The sequence below is a fragment of the Sminthopsis crassicaudata genome, chromosome 5 (assembly GCF_048593235.1).
Source record: "Sminthopsis crassicaudata isolate SCR6 chromosome 5, ASM4859323v1, whole genome shotgun sequence".
Lineage (NCBI taxonomy): Eukaryota > Metazoa > Chordata > Mammalia > Dasyuromorphia > Dasyuridae > Sminthopsis > Sminthopsis crassicaudata.
In genome coordinates, this window is record NC_133621.1 from 303,264,152 (window position 1) to 303,280,211 (window position 16,060).

Sequence of the window (16,060 nt, forward strand, 5' to 3'; positions counted from 1 at the left end):
ATATTTTGGAAAACTTTCATTTATATTGCCTGAGAACTTACTTATTAATGATCTTCCATGTTATATGCTTCAGTTCTTAGATATAATTTTTATTTATTTTTAAAATTAAAAAGAAAAAACATCTAAGTTCCAAATTGCTTCTTTCCCCCATCAATGCCTTCTGATTCCTGAACAACACGTTATCACATCCGGCTCTCCATTTCTTCCTCCTTCATCTGCCCGGGCTCTCCTCTGGATATCCCGGTTTATCGATCTTTCTGAAAACACACCATTCGGGTGTCCATTCCAACAGGGACAGAGTGACAGGGCCCGTCACTTTCTTAGTACTGAAAATTATTATTATTATTCTCTCACTGCATTAGTTTTTTAAAAAGGTGGTTTAAATTTTTTAAAAACATAACTGATTGAGTTTGCGGTCCACTAGAACCTCTGAGCCTTTTGGGTAATCCCATCTTGGATGGATTTTGGGGGCACCCTGTTTAATCCTACTTTCATTTTAGACTGAGCCTGATGAACCTCTGGATCCTGACTCCATCATCCAGGATGTTCGCAAGCTGTCCCAGCTGGACACTTAGGATGTCTGTATCTTCACCAAGTTGTGGGTAGAGACCCGTACAACACAGGGCTAAGCACAGGTGCCCGGGTACTTCACTCCCAGACTGACGCCGAGCCAGTTGGTAAAATGGGACTTTCGTCAAGAGTCCTGGCTTGTACTTCTGGAACCTAGATGTAGACATCAAGGTCAAGGTCCCAGTGATCTCGGGGTCTCCCAATTTCCTCGCCTGTGGGATATGACCTGGCCAATGCTTCTCAGTTACAGAAGCATTTTCGATATCCCCTCCTTCGATGCTCTTTAAGTCCCTGTGAATCACATGAGGGTTCCATAGCAAAGTACGCATAATTTTTTTATTTTGAAGATAGAAGGACTGGCCCAGAGGGGAATCCCTCACCCAGGCTGACACAGAGAAGTAAGCAGCATTTATTCTGCACCTTCTGAATACTAGACACAGTGCTGAGCGCTGGGGACACAAATAGAAAATTGAGATTTTAGTCTGGGGGGAATGGCCCATGGTCCTCGGGGTGCAGTGGCAGGGCAGATGGTAATAGTGCTTCTTCTGGGCTCTCAGATCTCTTCCTTCTATAAAAAGATGAAACAGTCCCGGACCTCAAGGCTTACAACTCATTTATGTACAAGGTTCCCATGAGAAAGAGACAAATTCGATCTGAGGTTCAGACGGATAAAGGAAGGTCTGGGCAGGGCACCTGAAGAATGGAAGATGGAAGGTTGGAGGGGACGGAGTAAGAGCTGGGGAACAGAAATGGAGTATCAGGCAACCTAAAAGACGGCCAAGCCACAGAAAGGTGTCTCTAAATACGGTCTAGAAAACCAGCCTGCTGTAGTTGGATTAATGAGCTGGGCCGCACGCCCCACCCCCCCAAAAGGCCAATCTCTGCCCTCTCAAGGGCACCCTCCAGCAGCTACGGGGGTGATTTTGGCCAAGTATAAATCTGAACATCGGACAAACTTCAGTGGCTCCCGATCACCCCTAGGATTCAACGTTACTCAGCTTTTCACACCCTTAGTGCCTTGTCCAGCCTTGCTGCCCCTTCCTGCACTCAGAAGCCCCCCATCCCCCTGGGGGATCTCTGCAGTCACTAGCCCTCTATGCCCAGAACCCATTCCTCCCTCATTTCCCCCAATACAACTGGCCTCTTCCCAGAAGCATCCGGGATCTCCCCTACTGATGCCAGGCCCTCAAACACTTCTGTCACTCTCCTGGGTTTGCTCGGAAGTGTTCCATCCCTTGTCCTGGGCACAAGGGGCATGCAGCGGATGAGAGCTGGCCTGGATGGTGGGGGGCAGCAGCTGGGGATGGGGGAGGAGCCCTCAAGGACCTAGGATTCCAGAGCACTTCTTACCAACCTTGAGATTTTTATTTGCAAACGGCCCCCACGACTGTCTGGGAGATTAAGCAGGAGGACTTAAAATAGGAGGCAGCACTTTATTGTGAATACAAATCTGCAAAGGAATCATGGCAAAGAACAGCTCTCTGGGAGAGGAAACCCAAGTGGGGAGGGGTCCCATACATTCAATGATCCTAGTTCATCCAGAAGGCCTCAGCGAGGAAGGCAGCTGCAGCTTCACTGGACCACAGTTCAGCAAGGATGGTCCGGGTGGCACAGGAAAGCCCAGCAACCATTTGGGACGACAAAACCTTCGTGCCTCTTACCTGCTGTGTCCTCCAGGAGCCAGGGAGGCTCCAGAGCCCACTCTGTAGATGAGCAGCTGAGGAAGCCCGAGCAGCCTGCTTTGGGGGTAGCAGAGGGGCTCCGGCCAGACAGGAAACCAGGACAGCCGCTCTCCTGGGACTGGAGCTCCACTTTGTCAGACTGAGAGCCACAAAACTTCTTCCCCATCGTTAGACCTTTCACAAACAATGGACTTAAGAGAAAACCGAGGGGGGGGCCGACCCAGCCAGATCATGGTGAGTGTGAGCGCGAGTGTGTGACTGGCTACACTCCTGAATCCTGGAGAGATGCTAAAGTTATCCGAGTTAACGTCTGAGCCCCTCCGTCACGCATGATAAGTCACCTCCCCTCCCGTGAATCAGTTTCCTCATCTGTAAAATGGAAATACAAGCCCCCCCAACAATTTCAGATAATTGTGAAGAAAGTGCTTGGTGACTCTAAATCACCGCTTTGGGGACCCCGAAGTCCCCAGAAGAAAAGGTTCTTTGGCAAACGTCCAGACCTCTTTGTGGAGGCGTCTGGACAGAATGATGAGACTGCTGGTGAATTTCCTTCTTGCTAAGAGGGGATGACATGATGGAGATCTGACAGTTCCTGGAGCTTCCCCTTGGGGAGGTTGTTGGACAAAGCACTTCCTGGTGCCAGCTGCAGAAGACAGGCCCACAGGCCTCCCTGCCAAGCGTGGCTGAGAGGGACCGGGGTCCTGCTCCTCAGGCAAACTGGATGCAAACAGTGACCGGGAGCCGTCAGCGGCCTGTCCCTCCGGCACTAGCAGACGGTCTCCAACTCCATCCAGCATGTTAGACCCCAACCCCCCCCACACACAGGCTGCTGGCCTGCAGGAAGGCTCAGAGGGAGAGACCCCAAAGCCCGTAAGAAGGAAGCACAAGGAGGGAGGGGGCACGAGGGGCCTAAACAATGCAGGTCACGTTAGAGTTCTTGGTCTCATCCAGGAATAAGGCGCTGAAGACGTCATTGAAGAAATTCGGGTGGTACTTGCAGGCTCTCTCACAGTCAGGGTTGAAGTTCACCTCGAGGATCTGGGGCTGCATCACTTTCCTGCCTGGGGTCAAACACAAGCGGGTCACCCTTGGGGGTACTTAGGGCCTGGTTGCACTGGGTCGCTCACCATGCCCAGCCCGTCTCTCCATCCCACCAACCCTGACAGTGTCTTAAAGAAGAAGCGGCTCTCCTGCTCACCCACCTGTCCCGGTCTGCAGGCTCCTCTGCTCCTACTGTGGCTCACACATACACCCTCACCCCCACCCTCTTCTGCTCCCCCATCCCCCTTGGCTGCTGACTGCCTCCTCTGCACCCCTGCCTCCCAGAGGCCTGCCCCGCTGGGGCTCAGCCCTGGGCCTTCTCTCTCTGAGGCTGCTGCCTCTAGGAACAAACACAAACTCAGGCAAGTCTGGAAAACTCTTCCCCATCAGGTCCAGTTCCCCATGGGCCCCTCTTCCTGCCCCCCCCACAATCCTGAGCCTTGGGCCCAGAGAGGGGCTTTATCTGTGCTAAGGAATGCCTGGGACTTTGGGGTACCCCAACTGAGAGGGCGTACCTCAGGGCACAGACCAGCTCCTTCCCCAATCCCTTTTTTGACAAATATCTGAGAAAAGGATCAAGAACTGCACATCCCATAGGACCAATGTCTGTATGCAGAGCCTCCTGGAAGGGGGGGCCGTCCCCAGTCTCAGGTAGAGAACTGGGGTACCCTCGGAGAGGGCAATGTTTTGGGGGATCAGATGCCTCTATGCGTGGCCGCTTGGGGTGCAGAGGCCACAGGAGCCGCAGACACAAATCCCACCTCTCTGGTTTTTGACTATTTGGGGCCCAGGAATCCTTGGTCTCTGGGCCTTTGCTCCCCAGGGACCGGAGATTGGTCTCCACAAGCTGACCTTTCCCCTCCCCTGACCCAGCAATTTACAATCAGAAAAAACCAAGGCCCCTGCTTTGCCTCCCGCAGGAGCCTTTCTGGGCCATGGGAGGAGGGGCAGCAAGGGGGTGCAGGAGCACGGCTCCTGGGGGGAGACTGCGATGGTGCTACTGGACTGGCCTGAGTCCAGGACAGGAGCCTCAGCTCCCCAGAGCTTGGCCCTGAGGGTAAAGGTCCGAGAGGGAAACTATGAGCTGCCACAAATGGAAGAGAAGGGTGTGAGGGCTCTTACTGTTGGGAGCAGGGCAGTGGTCCCACTTCAGCATGAGATCAATGGCGTACACGGCTCGTGACGAGGGGTAGTCACAGACCCCCAGGGGTGCGGGCTTGGCAGTGGCGGCCTGGAACAGCTCGGCAAAGGCCTTGAAGATCTCGGCCTGAGAAGGGAAGGACGGCACCAAGAGCTTGAAGAAGAGGGGGCTTCTTGGCCTGCCATGGGCATCCCTGCGGGACCCTGGCCTAGGGGTCAGAGCTGTCTACTTGGGGGTGTTACTGGGGATCAAAGGCACTTCCTCCCAAGCCTGCCTGCTCATTTCTAAGACTGGGGGCTCCCAAGTGCCCCATCTCCACTCCCCCTTCTTGGCAGGACAAGGGACTGGCTGTCTGGCAGGGGTCTCACAGCAGGGGAACATACAGGCTGCTGGCGGCTGGCCTGGGACCCAAAGGGGCTGTTTCCTCAGGCCCAAGAGAAGGCCCCTATGAGTGCCAAGGCAAGGGTCAGGCGCTGGACAAGGCCTCTGCCATGGGGAGCTGACATCCAGTCAGTGACGTGGGGAGGCAGGGCTGAGGACAGAAGCTGACACTAGAGACAATCCCCTCCACTCTCATGGATAGAGGGGACAAGGATCCTCACACTCCACGAGTCACTGAGTGGGGCTGAGAGTGTCCTGTGACCTAAAGCCGCTCTGAAAGATGTGTCTGGTAGGCTCCTCCCCCTGCCCAGGTTCCCCTGGTCAGCAGAACACTTGCCACAGGCTCACCCACCTGCACATCCTGCCACGGGTATTCTGGGTACTGCTTCTCAAACAGGGGAATGAACTCATCGTAGTGAACCTGAAACAGAGCACTTCCATGAGACCGGCCACCCTCAGCCCCCCGGCCCCAATGGGGTCTTCTGCCTCCTGGGCTCTGCTGCCAAGGGATGGGAGCCCAGAGCAGGGTCTCCTGCTGCTGTCACACTGGGTTACCCTGCCCTCCAAAGCCCCTCTCCTTCCCCCCTGCAGCCCACAGTCAGGGCCGCAGAACCTCTCCATCCTTCCACAGCCGCACAGCCCAGGCCTGTTCTTTGCCTCTACATGAGCCAGGCTGGTACCACGAGATCTGATGAGCCGGAAGTTTTGTGGGCAGGCTGAGTCCGCAGCTCTTCCAGCGGGTCCTCACACGGACTTGGAGCCTCCCTCCACTCACCTGCTTCAGAGGCATGTCGGAGTCATAGTTCATCACGGTAAAGTGCTTCTCGTAGTCATCCAAATCATCAAGTGCAAAAGCCCTGGGACAGACAGAAGGAAGAGTAAAAGCCAAGCCCCGGCCCTCCCCTGGCCCCCCCGCACCCCTCATTGCCCCTGGCCCCCCCGCACCCCTCATTGCCCCTGGCCCCCAGTGTTACCGATTGGAGAATCGCAGCCAGAACACGTTGTAGGCGTAGAGCCTCAGGGGCCTGACAGAGCGCAGCAGCACAATGTAGCGGATGTCAAACTTGACCATTCCCACGTCATCTCGGTGGAAGAGAACAGGACTCTCTATGTACTTGGAAACCACCTTGGGCAGATGAGGGACAAGGAGGGCATGGGCATGATGCCCGGGGGCCGCCTCTGGGGTTACCCTGTGACAGGTTTGGCTCCAAAGCAATCTTTGGCACGTGAACACCCCCAGCCCCCAATACAGCAGTAGGAAAACACTACTTTAAAAAATGGCCACCCCAAGGGGGAGGCAGTTTCCTGCAGGGCAGAGCTGCCTGGGCATGGATCCTGGGACACTCTCACCTGCCTGGCCCACTGCCCAGGCTTCAGAGCCAGGCCACCCCTGAGGTGCCAATCCATTTGCCTAACAGAGAGTCACCGGACACATCAGACATTCCCCAGGAAGCTTGCCAATGCAGGGTTGACTTCCCTATGTCATGAGAGCTGCCCTGACCTCAATTTGGAACGCATTTTCTCCGATCCCAACATGGACCCAGCACTGCAGCCCTTCCCCCCCCCCACGGGCTCAGGGGTCGGGGGGCTCCCAGTGTCACAGCTGCTGGAGGCCCCTGAACCGGCCCCTGGGCCTTCTTCTCTCCCATGCCACATGGGGGCACATGCAGGGCCTTGAAGCATACAGAATTTCCAGCTTTGGGGAAACAACGTTACACAAGCCCTAGCATGAGTACCAGTGAGCTGGAGAAGTGCTTCCAAACCCAAAAGGAGCAAGGATGGGAAGATGTGCAAAGGCCATTTTGATGTGAAATACATAAAAAATGCAATATTCACTTCTGTTTTTTTCACTTTTTCACTTCAGCTCGGCTCTAACTGACCTTTGGGGCACTCTCCCGGAGCCGGATGATATTGTGGAGACTGTTAGTGACATGAGTATCCAGGCTTCGAGCCAAGTTCCAAGGTTTGCAGATCCAATGATTGTCTTCTCCCCTGGGATCAAAAGCAATCTTGGTTAGACAGCTCAGCATCTACCCCTGCTGACCCCCCCAAGATCCCAGACTTTCATTTTGGAAGAGAAAAATCAGAACATAAGGGAAAAACCAGGAGAGAAAGGAAAAAAAAAAAGAAAAGGTGAACACAGCGTGTGTTGATTTACATTCAGTCTTCATTTCTTTTTCTGGATGCAAATGGCATTTTCTGTCCAAAAGCCTATTGGGATTGCTTTGGATCACTGACCCACTGAGAACAAAATCTTCCTTATTTGATCATTACATATTCTTGCTGTTACTGTGTACAATGTATTCCTGGTTCTGTTTGTTTCACTCGGCATCAGTTCATATAACTCTTTCAAGGCCTTTCTAAATTCAGCTTGTTTATCATTTTTTATAGAACAACAATATTCCATTATTTTTATATACTATAATTTGTTCAGCCATTCCCCAATGGATGGGGCACTTAGTCATTTTTCAATTCTTCACCACTACAAAAAGAGCTGCTACCGATATTTTTGCACATGTGCGTCCTTTTCCCTCCCTTATGATTTCCTTGGGATACTGCACAGTAATACAGACCCACTACTGGGTCAAAGGGTATGCTCAGTCTGATAGCCCTTTGGACATTAGCTCCAAATCGCTCTCCAGAATGGTTGGATCAGTTCACAACTCCACCAACAATGCATTAATTTCCCAGTTTTCCCACATCTCCAATATTTATCATTTTTTCCCCTGTCATCTTAGCCAATCTGAGTGGTTTAAGGGATTAGGTACCTCTCCAAGTTGTTTAAATTTACATTTCTCTAATTAATTGTGACTTTGAGCATTTTTTCATATAACTATAGATGATTTTAATATCTTCATCTGAATACTGTCTGTTCATATCTTTTGACCAATTCTTGACTGGGGAATAAGTATTCTTCTAAATTTGACACAGTTCTTTATATGTTTTGAAAATGAAGTCTTTATCAGAAACACTGGCTATAAAATTTTTCCCCCCAGCTTTGTGCTTCCCTTTTAATCTTGCCTGCATTGGTTTTGTTTGTGCAAAACCTTTTTAATTTAATGTAATCAAAGCTGTCTATTTTGCATTTCATAATGTTCTCTGGTTCTCTTTTGGCCATAATTTCCTCCCTTCTCCAAAGAGAGGCAAACTATCCCTTGCTCTCCTAATTTGCTTGTGGCATCACCTTCCTTTATGCCCCAAATATACCCATTTTGACTTTGGTATGGGGTGTGAGATGTAGATTTATACCCAGGCTTCATTCTAAGAAACTTGAATTATGGGAAAATCGAGATTTCCATTTGGCCTGTGATGCAAGGAGATTTTGATGGATTCAAATGTGGCAGGTGAGATTTCCCAAGGGCTTCTAAATGACTGGCATCTGATGCGGTCTCTTAGGAAGGTGTGAGGGCCATGTTCACTTTGCATGTTGAACTGAACTTTATTCACTCAATGCCTCCTATGAGCCTAAGCCTGAGGGAGGGACTGGAGAAGGCAGGTCTGGCTCAAAGCCAGGGTGGCCAAGAGACAGCACCTGCCCTCTGTTCACTGGCATGAGCACATGAAAAGAAGCCCTGATCTCCAGCATTAATCCCTTTGGACATTTATGACAAGTGGTCCTCCAGCCTCAGTTCCAGTGATGGACAGACAACCTGCCCTCTGGTGCAAGGACCAATTTGACTTTAGAATTCTGGCTGCCAGGACTGAAGGAACTCTGAAACAGAGCACTCAGGCTGGCCCCCTCCCTGATGTTCAGACTGAGAGGTAGAGAACCAGGGAAGCAGCAGAGTTCTGGGTTGGCCCACTTTTAGAGTTCGCTTCCTTTGTACCACCACTATGCTGCTTTTTTGCTGCTTTCTTCTGAAAAGCTCTCTTTATTACTGGTTTTCTGCTTTTAGGGACCAAGCAGAAGTTGTTCACTTCCTTTTCCACCTGGTGGCCCGAAAAGACCCGTGTGGAAGGCTGTGTGTCCTTCCCAAGGTTGGACAGCCTTGGTTCCCTCAAATGTGTCTTGTAACGTGGTCCTGCAAAAGCATGGGCTCTTGAGATGGCCAGCAGCACAGTCTGCTCCTCTGGACACCCACAATCCTCATGTTCCCGCTGTAAGCCTGGCACGGGGCTCCCTGACTATGGCTGGAGAGACTTCAGATCCATCAACCAGATGCTTTCCTAGCTGGCTCCAAGCACCAGCCTAAAGGCTTCAAAGGCTGGGAAAGGAGTCTCCTTTACAGCCTTTCAGTGAGTGGAGAGCTCCAATGCAAAGTAATTCTTCCTAAAACAGTCTTTTCCTCTTCCAGAAAGTGTCTTTCATTAGGAATGTGTGGTAATGAGGGACGCTTCAATGTGGACAAGGGGGTCCATGACTGCTGCCTTCATGTCCTGGAAAGGCCCTCTGTTGTGGGCAAAATGGTTCTGCTTGGCCCAGAAAGGAGAGGTTTTGGCAAGGACTTCCTGATGAAGGCCTTCCTCCGGACATGCTGGTGATGGGGCATAAGGCCTATTTTAGGCCAATCTGTCCAACCATTGTTACGCTCCATACACCTCATCTTCTGGCCACTGTGTCCCACCCTGAATCCTCCACCACTGCCAGGCTCTCTTCACACAATGCTTGACCACCCCTTGCCCACAGAGAGACAGACATGTCTTTGGCTAGTCCCCAATGGCAGACCAAGGGACCACTGCAGAGGAACTCATGCTCAAAGCTGTCTCTCTCCTGGAAATGCAGCTGCTCCCGCCCAAAGATCCCAAGGGAGGTGCTTCATTATCTCTATTTTAGAGATGAGGAAGCTGAGGCAAACAGGACAATTGCCCAGCATCCCACAAGTGAGCCTCCTGAAGTTGGATTTGAATTTAGGACTTCTGACTCCAGGCCTGACACTCCGTGCTATGGGTGCCTCCCGGCGTGTCATGGAGCAGACGCAACGAGGCACAGTGGAGATCCTGACTGCTGCCTACTAGGTTTTTGAGCTCTTCTTCTCAATGTTCACTTTCCTCACCACCTGTAAAATGGGGGAGTCGTGCTCCCCAGACTGATGTCATGAGAAAAAGTTCAGTGTTCTGAGGAATGGGAGGAAGAATGACCAAAGAAAAGGAAAAGCTCTGCCAGGCACTTACATTGTCCATGGAGCTGGGCACAAGCATTCTTACCCATCTCATCGGGCTCAGCCTCTTCCTCAACAAAAGGGAGACAGACCATCAGCAGCGAGAAGACGACTCCCCATGAGCCCTGAGAGCAGGAAGGCAGAAGGGGCGCCAAGAATGGCCACTGCTGACCCTCGCCTTTCTAGGAGGCCTGGGAGCTCACCTGGCTGCTGAGACACACAGACAAGATTTTCCACATCCTGCCGGAGGCAGGAGCCTCCTCACCTTACACACAAGGAAACCAAGGTCACCTTCCAAAGGGGGCCGGGATAGCACAGTATGCAGGAAGCCTGCGGGACACCCAAGTCCTCGAGCATGCTGTGGACTAATGCCTTACCTTCTTTCTCGCTGCTGGAAGTAGCTGATGAACTGGGGCAATTCTGTGCGGAGGTTGAAGGTCCTGGGCAGCCACCGGGGCCCCTCCGGGCCCCCTGCTCGTCTGGAGATGGAGGCAAGGCAGTCCTTCACAGTCAGGAGGTTCTCACAAGGAAACTGATTGAGCATCACATGAGGCCTTTCTTCACTGAGTTTCCTACAATCACAGTAAAAACTCTCATTTACACCAAATAGCATCACAGCCGTCCTGCCCATGGGACTTCACAACACCCCTTCCAACTCAGAACTCCGATTTCCATTTTGCAGAAGAAAAATAATAGATTTTGGAATTCTAGGCTCTCTCCCTTGTCCCAATCCACAATTAAGAAACCACACGTTAAGTCATGTACAACATTTCCATAAAAGTTGTGAGAGAAAACATAGATCTCCCATGCCAAAGGAAAGAAAAACCCTGGAGAAAAATTAACTTAAAAATAAAAGAGAAAGAAATAAAGAGTGCTTTGATCTATACTCAGACACAATCAGTTCCTTCTCTGGATACTTTTCATCCTAAGTCCTTCAGAGCAGTCATGAATAATTGTACTACAGAGAATAACAAAGTCATTTACAGCTGGTCCTCCCAGAACATTGCCATTACACTGTATACAGTGTATACTTTCTAGGGCTTTTTTTTTTTTTTCCTGAGAACATCAACAGGCTTATTTTAGAAAGGCCTGGAAAAATTTATGTGAACGGATGCTGAGCGAAACAAGCAGAACCACAGCAACAGCAAGATTATGCGATGATCAACTATGGAAGGTTTGGTTCTTCTCAGTGGTTCAGTGAGCCAAGGAAATCCTAACAGACTTTGGGTGGAAAATGCCATCTGCATCCAGAAAAAGAACTAAGGAGATTGAATATAAATTGACACTTGCTATGTTCACTTTTTTTTGATTCTTTTTCCTTTCTTTTCCTCTCATGTTCTGATTTTTCTGTCCCAACGTGATTTATTAAGGAATTTTTTTTTTACATATATAAGATTAAAAAAAAAAATTTACATGAAATTGGGGAAAATGAAAACTGAAAAAGGGTTGAAGGACTACAATGTAGTTGACCACAATCTTTTTTTTTTTCCCCCCTGAGGCTGGAGTTAAGTGACTTGCCCAGGGTCACACAGCTAGAAGTGTCTGAGACCAGATTTGAACTTGGGTCCTCCTGAATTCAGGGCTGGTGCTCTATCCACTATGCCACCTAGCTGCCCCGAGCACAATCTTTTGGTCTTGACCAGGAGTACCACTTGAGGATGGGAAATTAATGGTATAAAGAACACAACATACCTGTAGTCTTTGAAATGGGAGAAGTTGTACAGGATGTCCGCCTCAGCCTCTATGCTGGTGAACTGGAATTGGGGATGCTTAAGGTTGTTGAGCACCTGCTGGAGATCTGTGTAAACCCTAGATGGAAACAAAAGGGGGAGCATATGGGGCCTTCTCCCACTTACTGGTGGAAGACATTCTGGAGGAGACCCGTCATATACTGCTCCCAAGCCTCAGAGCCAGGTCAGAGACCCTAGTGCAAATACAGCCTGGCAACTTCCTCAGCAGTATGATCTAGGGCACACCACTCCATTCTGTAAATTTAGGAGGGGCTCAGACTTGATGGCTGTGGAGGTCTGAATCTGTGCTCTATGGCTTCCATCTGACTGCAATCTCAAGGCCCTTTCCTGTCCTGTCTGCCCTCTCCATGCGACCTGATCACCCCCTTTTTGCCAGACCGTGGAACTCACAGGTGAACATTGTTCGGGCAGAAGACACAGGACTCTCTGGTGCTAAACTACTTCTGCTTCTCGGTGCCCAACCTGCAATTTCTCCTTGTGGAACGTCTCACACAGTGTGCCCCCTCTCTCTAGTCTGTCCTAAGCCAAGTCCTAACCACCCCTCCCTTCTCCAAGGAAGCCTTTGCCCAACAACCAAAGCGATTTCCCTACAGCACAGATCTATGTTAGTTTTTAAGTAATAAGGTCATGTGTGTTGGGGTGTGGGACCAAAATCTATTTTTACTGGCAGCGAGGCACAACACGGCTATATATGACGACACAAGCTATCTCCCTGTCCGTCTCCCTCTAGTCTGGCTGCTGTAGCAGGAAGGCTCTCTTCCCACCAGAGTACTGCTCAGGTCACGTTCCTGACCCTGAAATGTCAGAGGACCAGCCCCTGGTCATGGCGATTCTAAGGGTCCAGCAGCTCCCTCCAAGCATGAGCATTTACTCCTATATGCCCAAAGTTTCTGGGATGGGGGCCAGGCAAGCATTGTTCTCTCTTTTCCAATGAAGGTTCAGGGAAGGGAAGAGAAATCTTCCCTGAGCTCCCCAGTCTTCCTTTCCCTAGATGGCAGGAAACCAGGAAAAGCTTCTGTGAGCAGCAATGGGAGATGGATGATGGCCGTACAGGATGCTGGAGCACAGATGCTGCAATTAGCGTTGTCACATCCCTACCTACAAAGGTAACGACAGGGTCCCTCCAGCTTCCATCAGGTGGTGGTGCTGGGAAAGCGCCAAGAGGCCTGCCTGCAATCTCTCTTTCCCTGGGTCTTCCCCCCCATATTCCAACCTCACAACTGGGCTGGTTGACCCTCCCCTAGGCCAAGGCCACTCCTCTGGCTAAATGCCCCACACTGCAGAGCTCTGCTGCTCCCTGCCAGGGCCTGCCCAGTTTCATAACCAACCCGTCCCAACTTGCAGAACATAAGGGTGCAACAACCTATGTTTGGTAGTTAACAACTACCCTGAGCTTCCCTACCAGTGGCTTCCCTAGTCTCGTTAACAGATCAAAATTAGAGATTGTTGCTCCCTATTTCTGTTTCATTTTAGTCTAGAACACATCCTCCCAACACACAGCTAGGCACACAAAGGAAAGTACAGTGTGCCCCAAGTTTCAGGGCAGATTAGATGCCTCGGCTGTTACTTTTAATCCTGAATGCCGAAAAACCAAAACAAGGCAGCAACAAATGTATACTTGACTGCATTCTAACAAGTCCCAGAAAGGACCCAGAGAAATCCCTTTTTGTTGTGTCTTAGTCCCAGGCAGAGGTGGCTGCTGTTGGCGGCATTTGGGCAAGGCCTGGGCAGCTGCAGCAGATGACTTCTAAGTCTTACAAGTGACTTAGCAGGCCTCCGTATACAACCTGCAAAGTCAATTCCAAGTGCCCTCAACAAGCAAAGTTTCACAGGCACAGGAGGGGGGACAGCTCCTATACCTGGATGGACAAGTGATGTGTCCAGCCACGTGTCCTTCCAAGTCACCACCCAGAACTGCGACAGAACACTTCCTTCTCACTCCCAGCAATGCCAGGGAAGAAGCCCAAAGGGAAGCCCTCACATGAAGCCAGCCTGGGAAGCCACACCTTTCTCCCAGCAGAGCCCTTACCACGCCCCTATTTTAAGAGCAGACCCAGGGCAGCCGCCGTCATTTCCCAGCTGCATTTTACATCTGGCCTCTCTCCTGGATGGGAAGCTCTCTGAGGGCAGGGCTGTCTGCTGCCCTTCTCGGGAACCACAGCACAGGGCTGATCCGTGTTTCGGAGTGACCGGTGAGAAGACACTGAGGTTGTGTCTCCATTAGTAAAGGGGAATGAGGGCTGGGATCCTGCCCACAGATGGAGGCAGTTGGAACCAGGACTGAGATCTCACCACTTTGGTCTTGTCCTTTTCACTGATCCTTCAGGCAGGTACATGCTGTCCCTGTCATTTCAGGGAATCCCAGTTGGAAAGGAGGTATGCTTCGCTCTGGGAGAACCCTCAGGGAGCCTCTAGGGTTTGGTCCTGCCAATGGCAGCAGCGCTATCCCAGGGCAAAGCCACTGCAGAAGTACTTATAGGATCGCCCGTCTCTGACCCCATCGGCAAAGGTGGCTGGCTGCTTTTCACTGGGGACCAAGAACTTTCTAGGAAAGGCTCCTGTCACTACTTCACCAGAGCTGGCTTCTTCGCACCCCATGAACGTCAAAACACGATGGTGAGAAAGGTCCGTGACCCAGCCTGATTCTGAAGCCCTGGGCTGGGGAGTGGGAGGGGGAAGGCTTGCCAGGGCAGCACATTTTCTGCATACAAACCATTCACTTCAAGCCTCTCAGCACCTGAGAGCTCAAGATCCTTCTGTGTCTTTGCCCCAAACCTCCCTGGAAATTCTTAGGAGGCGCTCCTTCCCACAGATGACCAACCAGAAAAGGATGAAATGATTAGCAAAAGGTTCTTTCAATGTCAGGAAAAAACAAAGGCAAAGAAGTGCTTTCTTGTACAATTTAAGGAAGAAGCTACATACCTGAATATATGACCTTTGGGATAAATTGGTGGACTTATCCCAAGAGGAAGTTTCTCCTTGTTTTCCTCTAAAATGGCCTGAGAAAAAACAAAATATACAAGCTCTTATGTGAAGGGGAACAAATGGATGAAACCCTTCTCCTGCCCAGAGTCCTGTCTTCCCGCAACTTGAGAAATCTATGGAACTACACCAACTGAAAATTCAAACCACTTACACCAATTAAGAGTCAATCAGGAAAACTTAAAATGGCAAATAGCAGTATTTTGAAGAAAACACTATACTGATCAGGAGATAGGCCTTTAAAACAGGGAACTTTGGGCAGCTTAGCTGTGGTCAAGAGAGAATGGACTAGGAGTAAGGAGATGTGGGTCCGAGCTCCTGCTCTGCACCTACTGATCAAGGCCTTGGGCAGATCACGGAAGCTCTCCGGGGCAAGGCCTGGAGTTTAGGCCTGGAAGTCTTCCTTCTCTGTAAGCACTGCCACCAGCACCATGGGAATTGTAAAGCAAGAGCTTTCAAAGGAAGGAGGCTCTGGATACACAACAATTCATTAGATTTACAAAAAGGGAAGCAGGATGAAAGACTCTCTTGGATCCCTTTTGAGCTCCAAAAAGTTCAGAATCTCAACGTAAGGCACACTTTGCAGAAGCATGTGACTGCTCTTCTTCCTCAGCAGTTGGAGAGGCCCGGAGTCCAGGCTCCAACCTTCCCTTGCCATGGGCTGACCCAGAGCTGCAGAAACCCCAGTATTTTCTGCCCAGCAAGCTCAAGGGTGAAGATGTGAAATCTGCAGAACAGTTACTGCTGTCACTCCAGGGCAGTTCCACCTCTCCCACACCTAGGACTCCCATAAAACAAAGGGAGAACTGAGAGCCTTCTGAAGGCCATGACCCAGCTGCTTCCTGCTCTGGCTGTGGGCCTCCATGAGCTCTTCAGGCCTCGGTCTTCTGCATGGCTCTCCCTGGTTGACCTCATCTTCTCCTAACTCACTTTTGGCCCTACAGCAGCAGTGCCCTCCCTGGGGCAGTGGCCATGGTGCCTTCAGTCAGCTGTGCCAAGTCAGCAATCTGCCCCATGAACCCGCCCGAGGAAGCTTGCTCTTCGGTCCCACAGCAGTCTCTCCAAGCTCTGAAGGTAGCTGAGGGTCATCCTCCTCCTCCCTCTTGACCAGCTGAAAAGTAGGGGTCATGCCCAAACTCAGCCTCTCTGAGCTCAGGGCCACAGGAAGGTCACAGTAGTTTGCCATCTCAGTTTCCTCCACTCTGCAGACAGGGTTAAATTTGCTCCCCATCCTGGACTTCCCCAGTCCAGAGATCTTCCTGCTGTGCTTTCCAATGGATTCTGGGGTACATCTACATTTGGAGCATTTTCAAAGAGAGCAAGGCACCTGAGGGCTCAAGGACGGTTCTCTTCTGATCCCCCTGAAGGCTGACCAAAGGTCCTCCTCTTTTTTATCGTTACAATTCCATGTGG

The 16,060-nt window shown here is 50.8% G+C and overlaps 1 protein-coding gene across 1 annotated transcript in view; it reads right to left on the minus strand.

Moving 5' to 3' along the window:
• Positions 1-1,989: 1,989 nt before the first annotated feature.
• Positions 1,990-16,060, minus strand: part of TTLL12 (tubulin tyrosine ligase like 12) — a 34,451-nt gene continuing 20,380 nt past the window's right edge. The window contains exons 6-14 of the mRNA XM_074271899.1: positions 14,588-14,664; positions 11,607-11,723; positions 10,292-10,486; positions 6,696-6,807; positions 5,790-5,941; positions 5,591-5,672; positions 5,168-5,236; positions 4,416-4,560; positions 1,990-3,313 (exon numbers count right to left, since the gene is read on the minus strand). Coding sequence (XP_074128000.1) covers positions 3,162-3,313; positions 4,416-4,560; positions 5,168-5,236; positions 5,591-5,672; positions 5,790-5,941; positions 6,696-6,807; positions 10,292-10,486; positions 11,607-11,723; positions 14,588-14,664 — 1,101 coding nt within the window. The 3' untranslated portion in view covers positions 1,990-3,161. The remainder of the gene's footprint in view (positions 3,314-4,415; positions 4,561-5,167; positions 5,237-5,590; positions 5,673-5,789; positions 5,942-6,695; positions 6,808-10,291; positions 10,487-11,606; positions 11,724-14,587; positions 14,665-16,060) is intronic.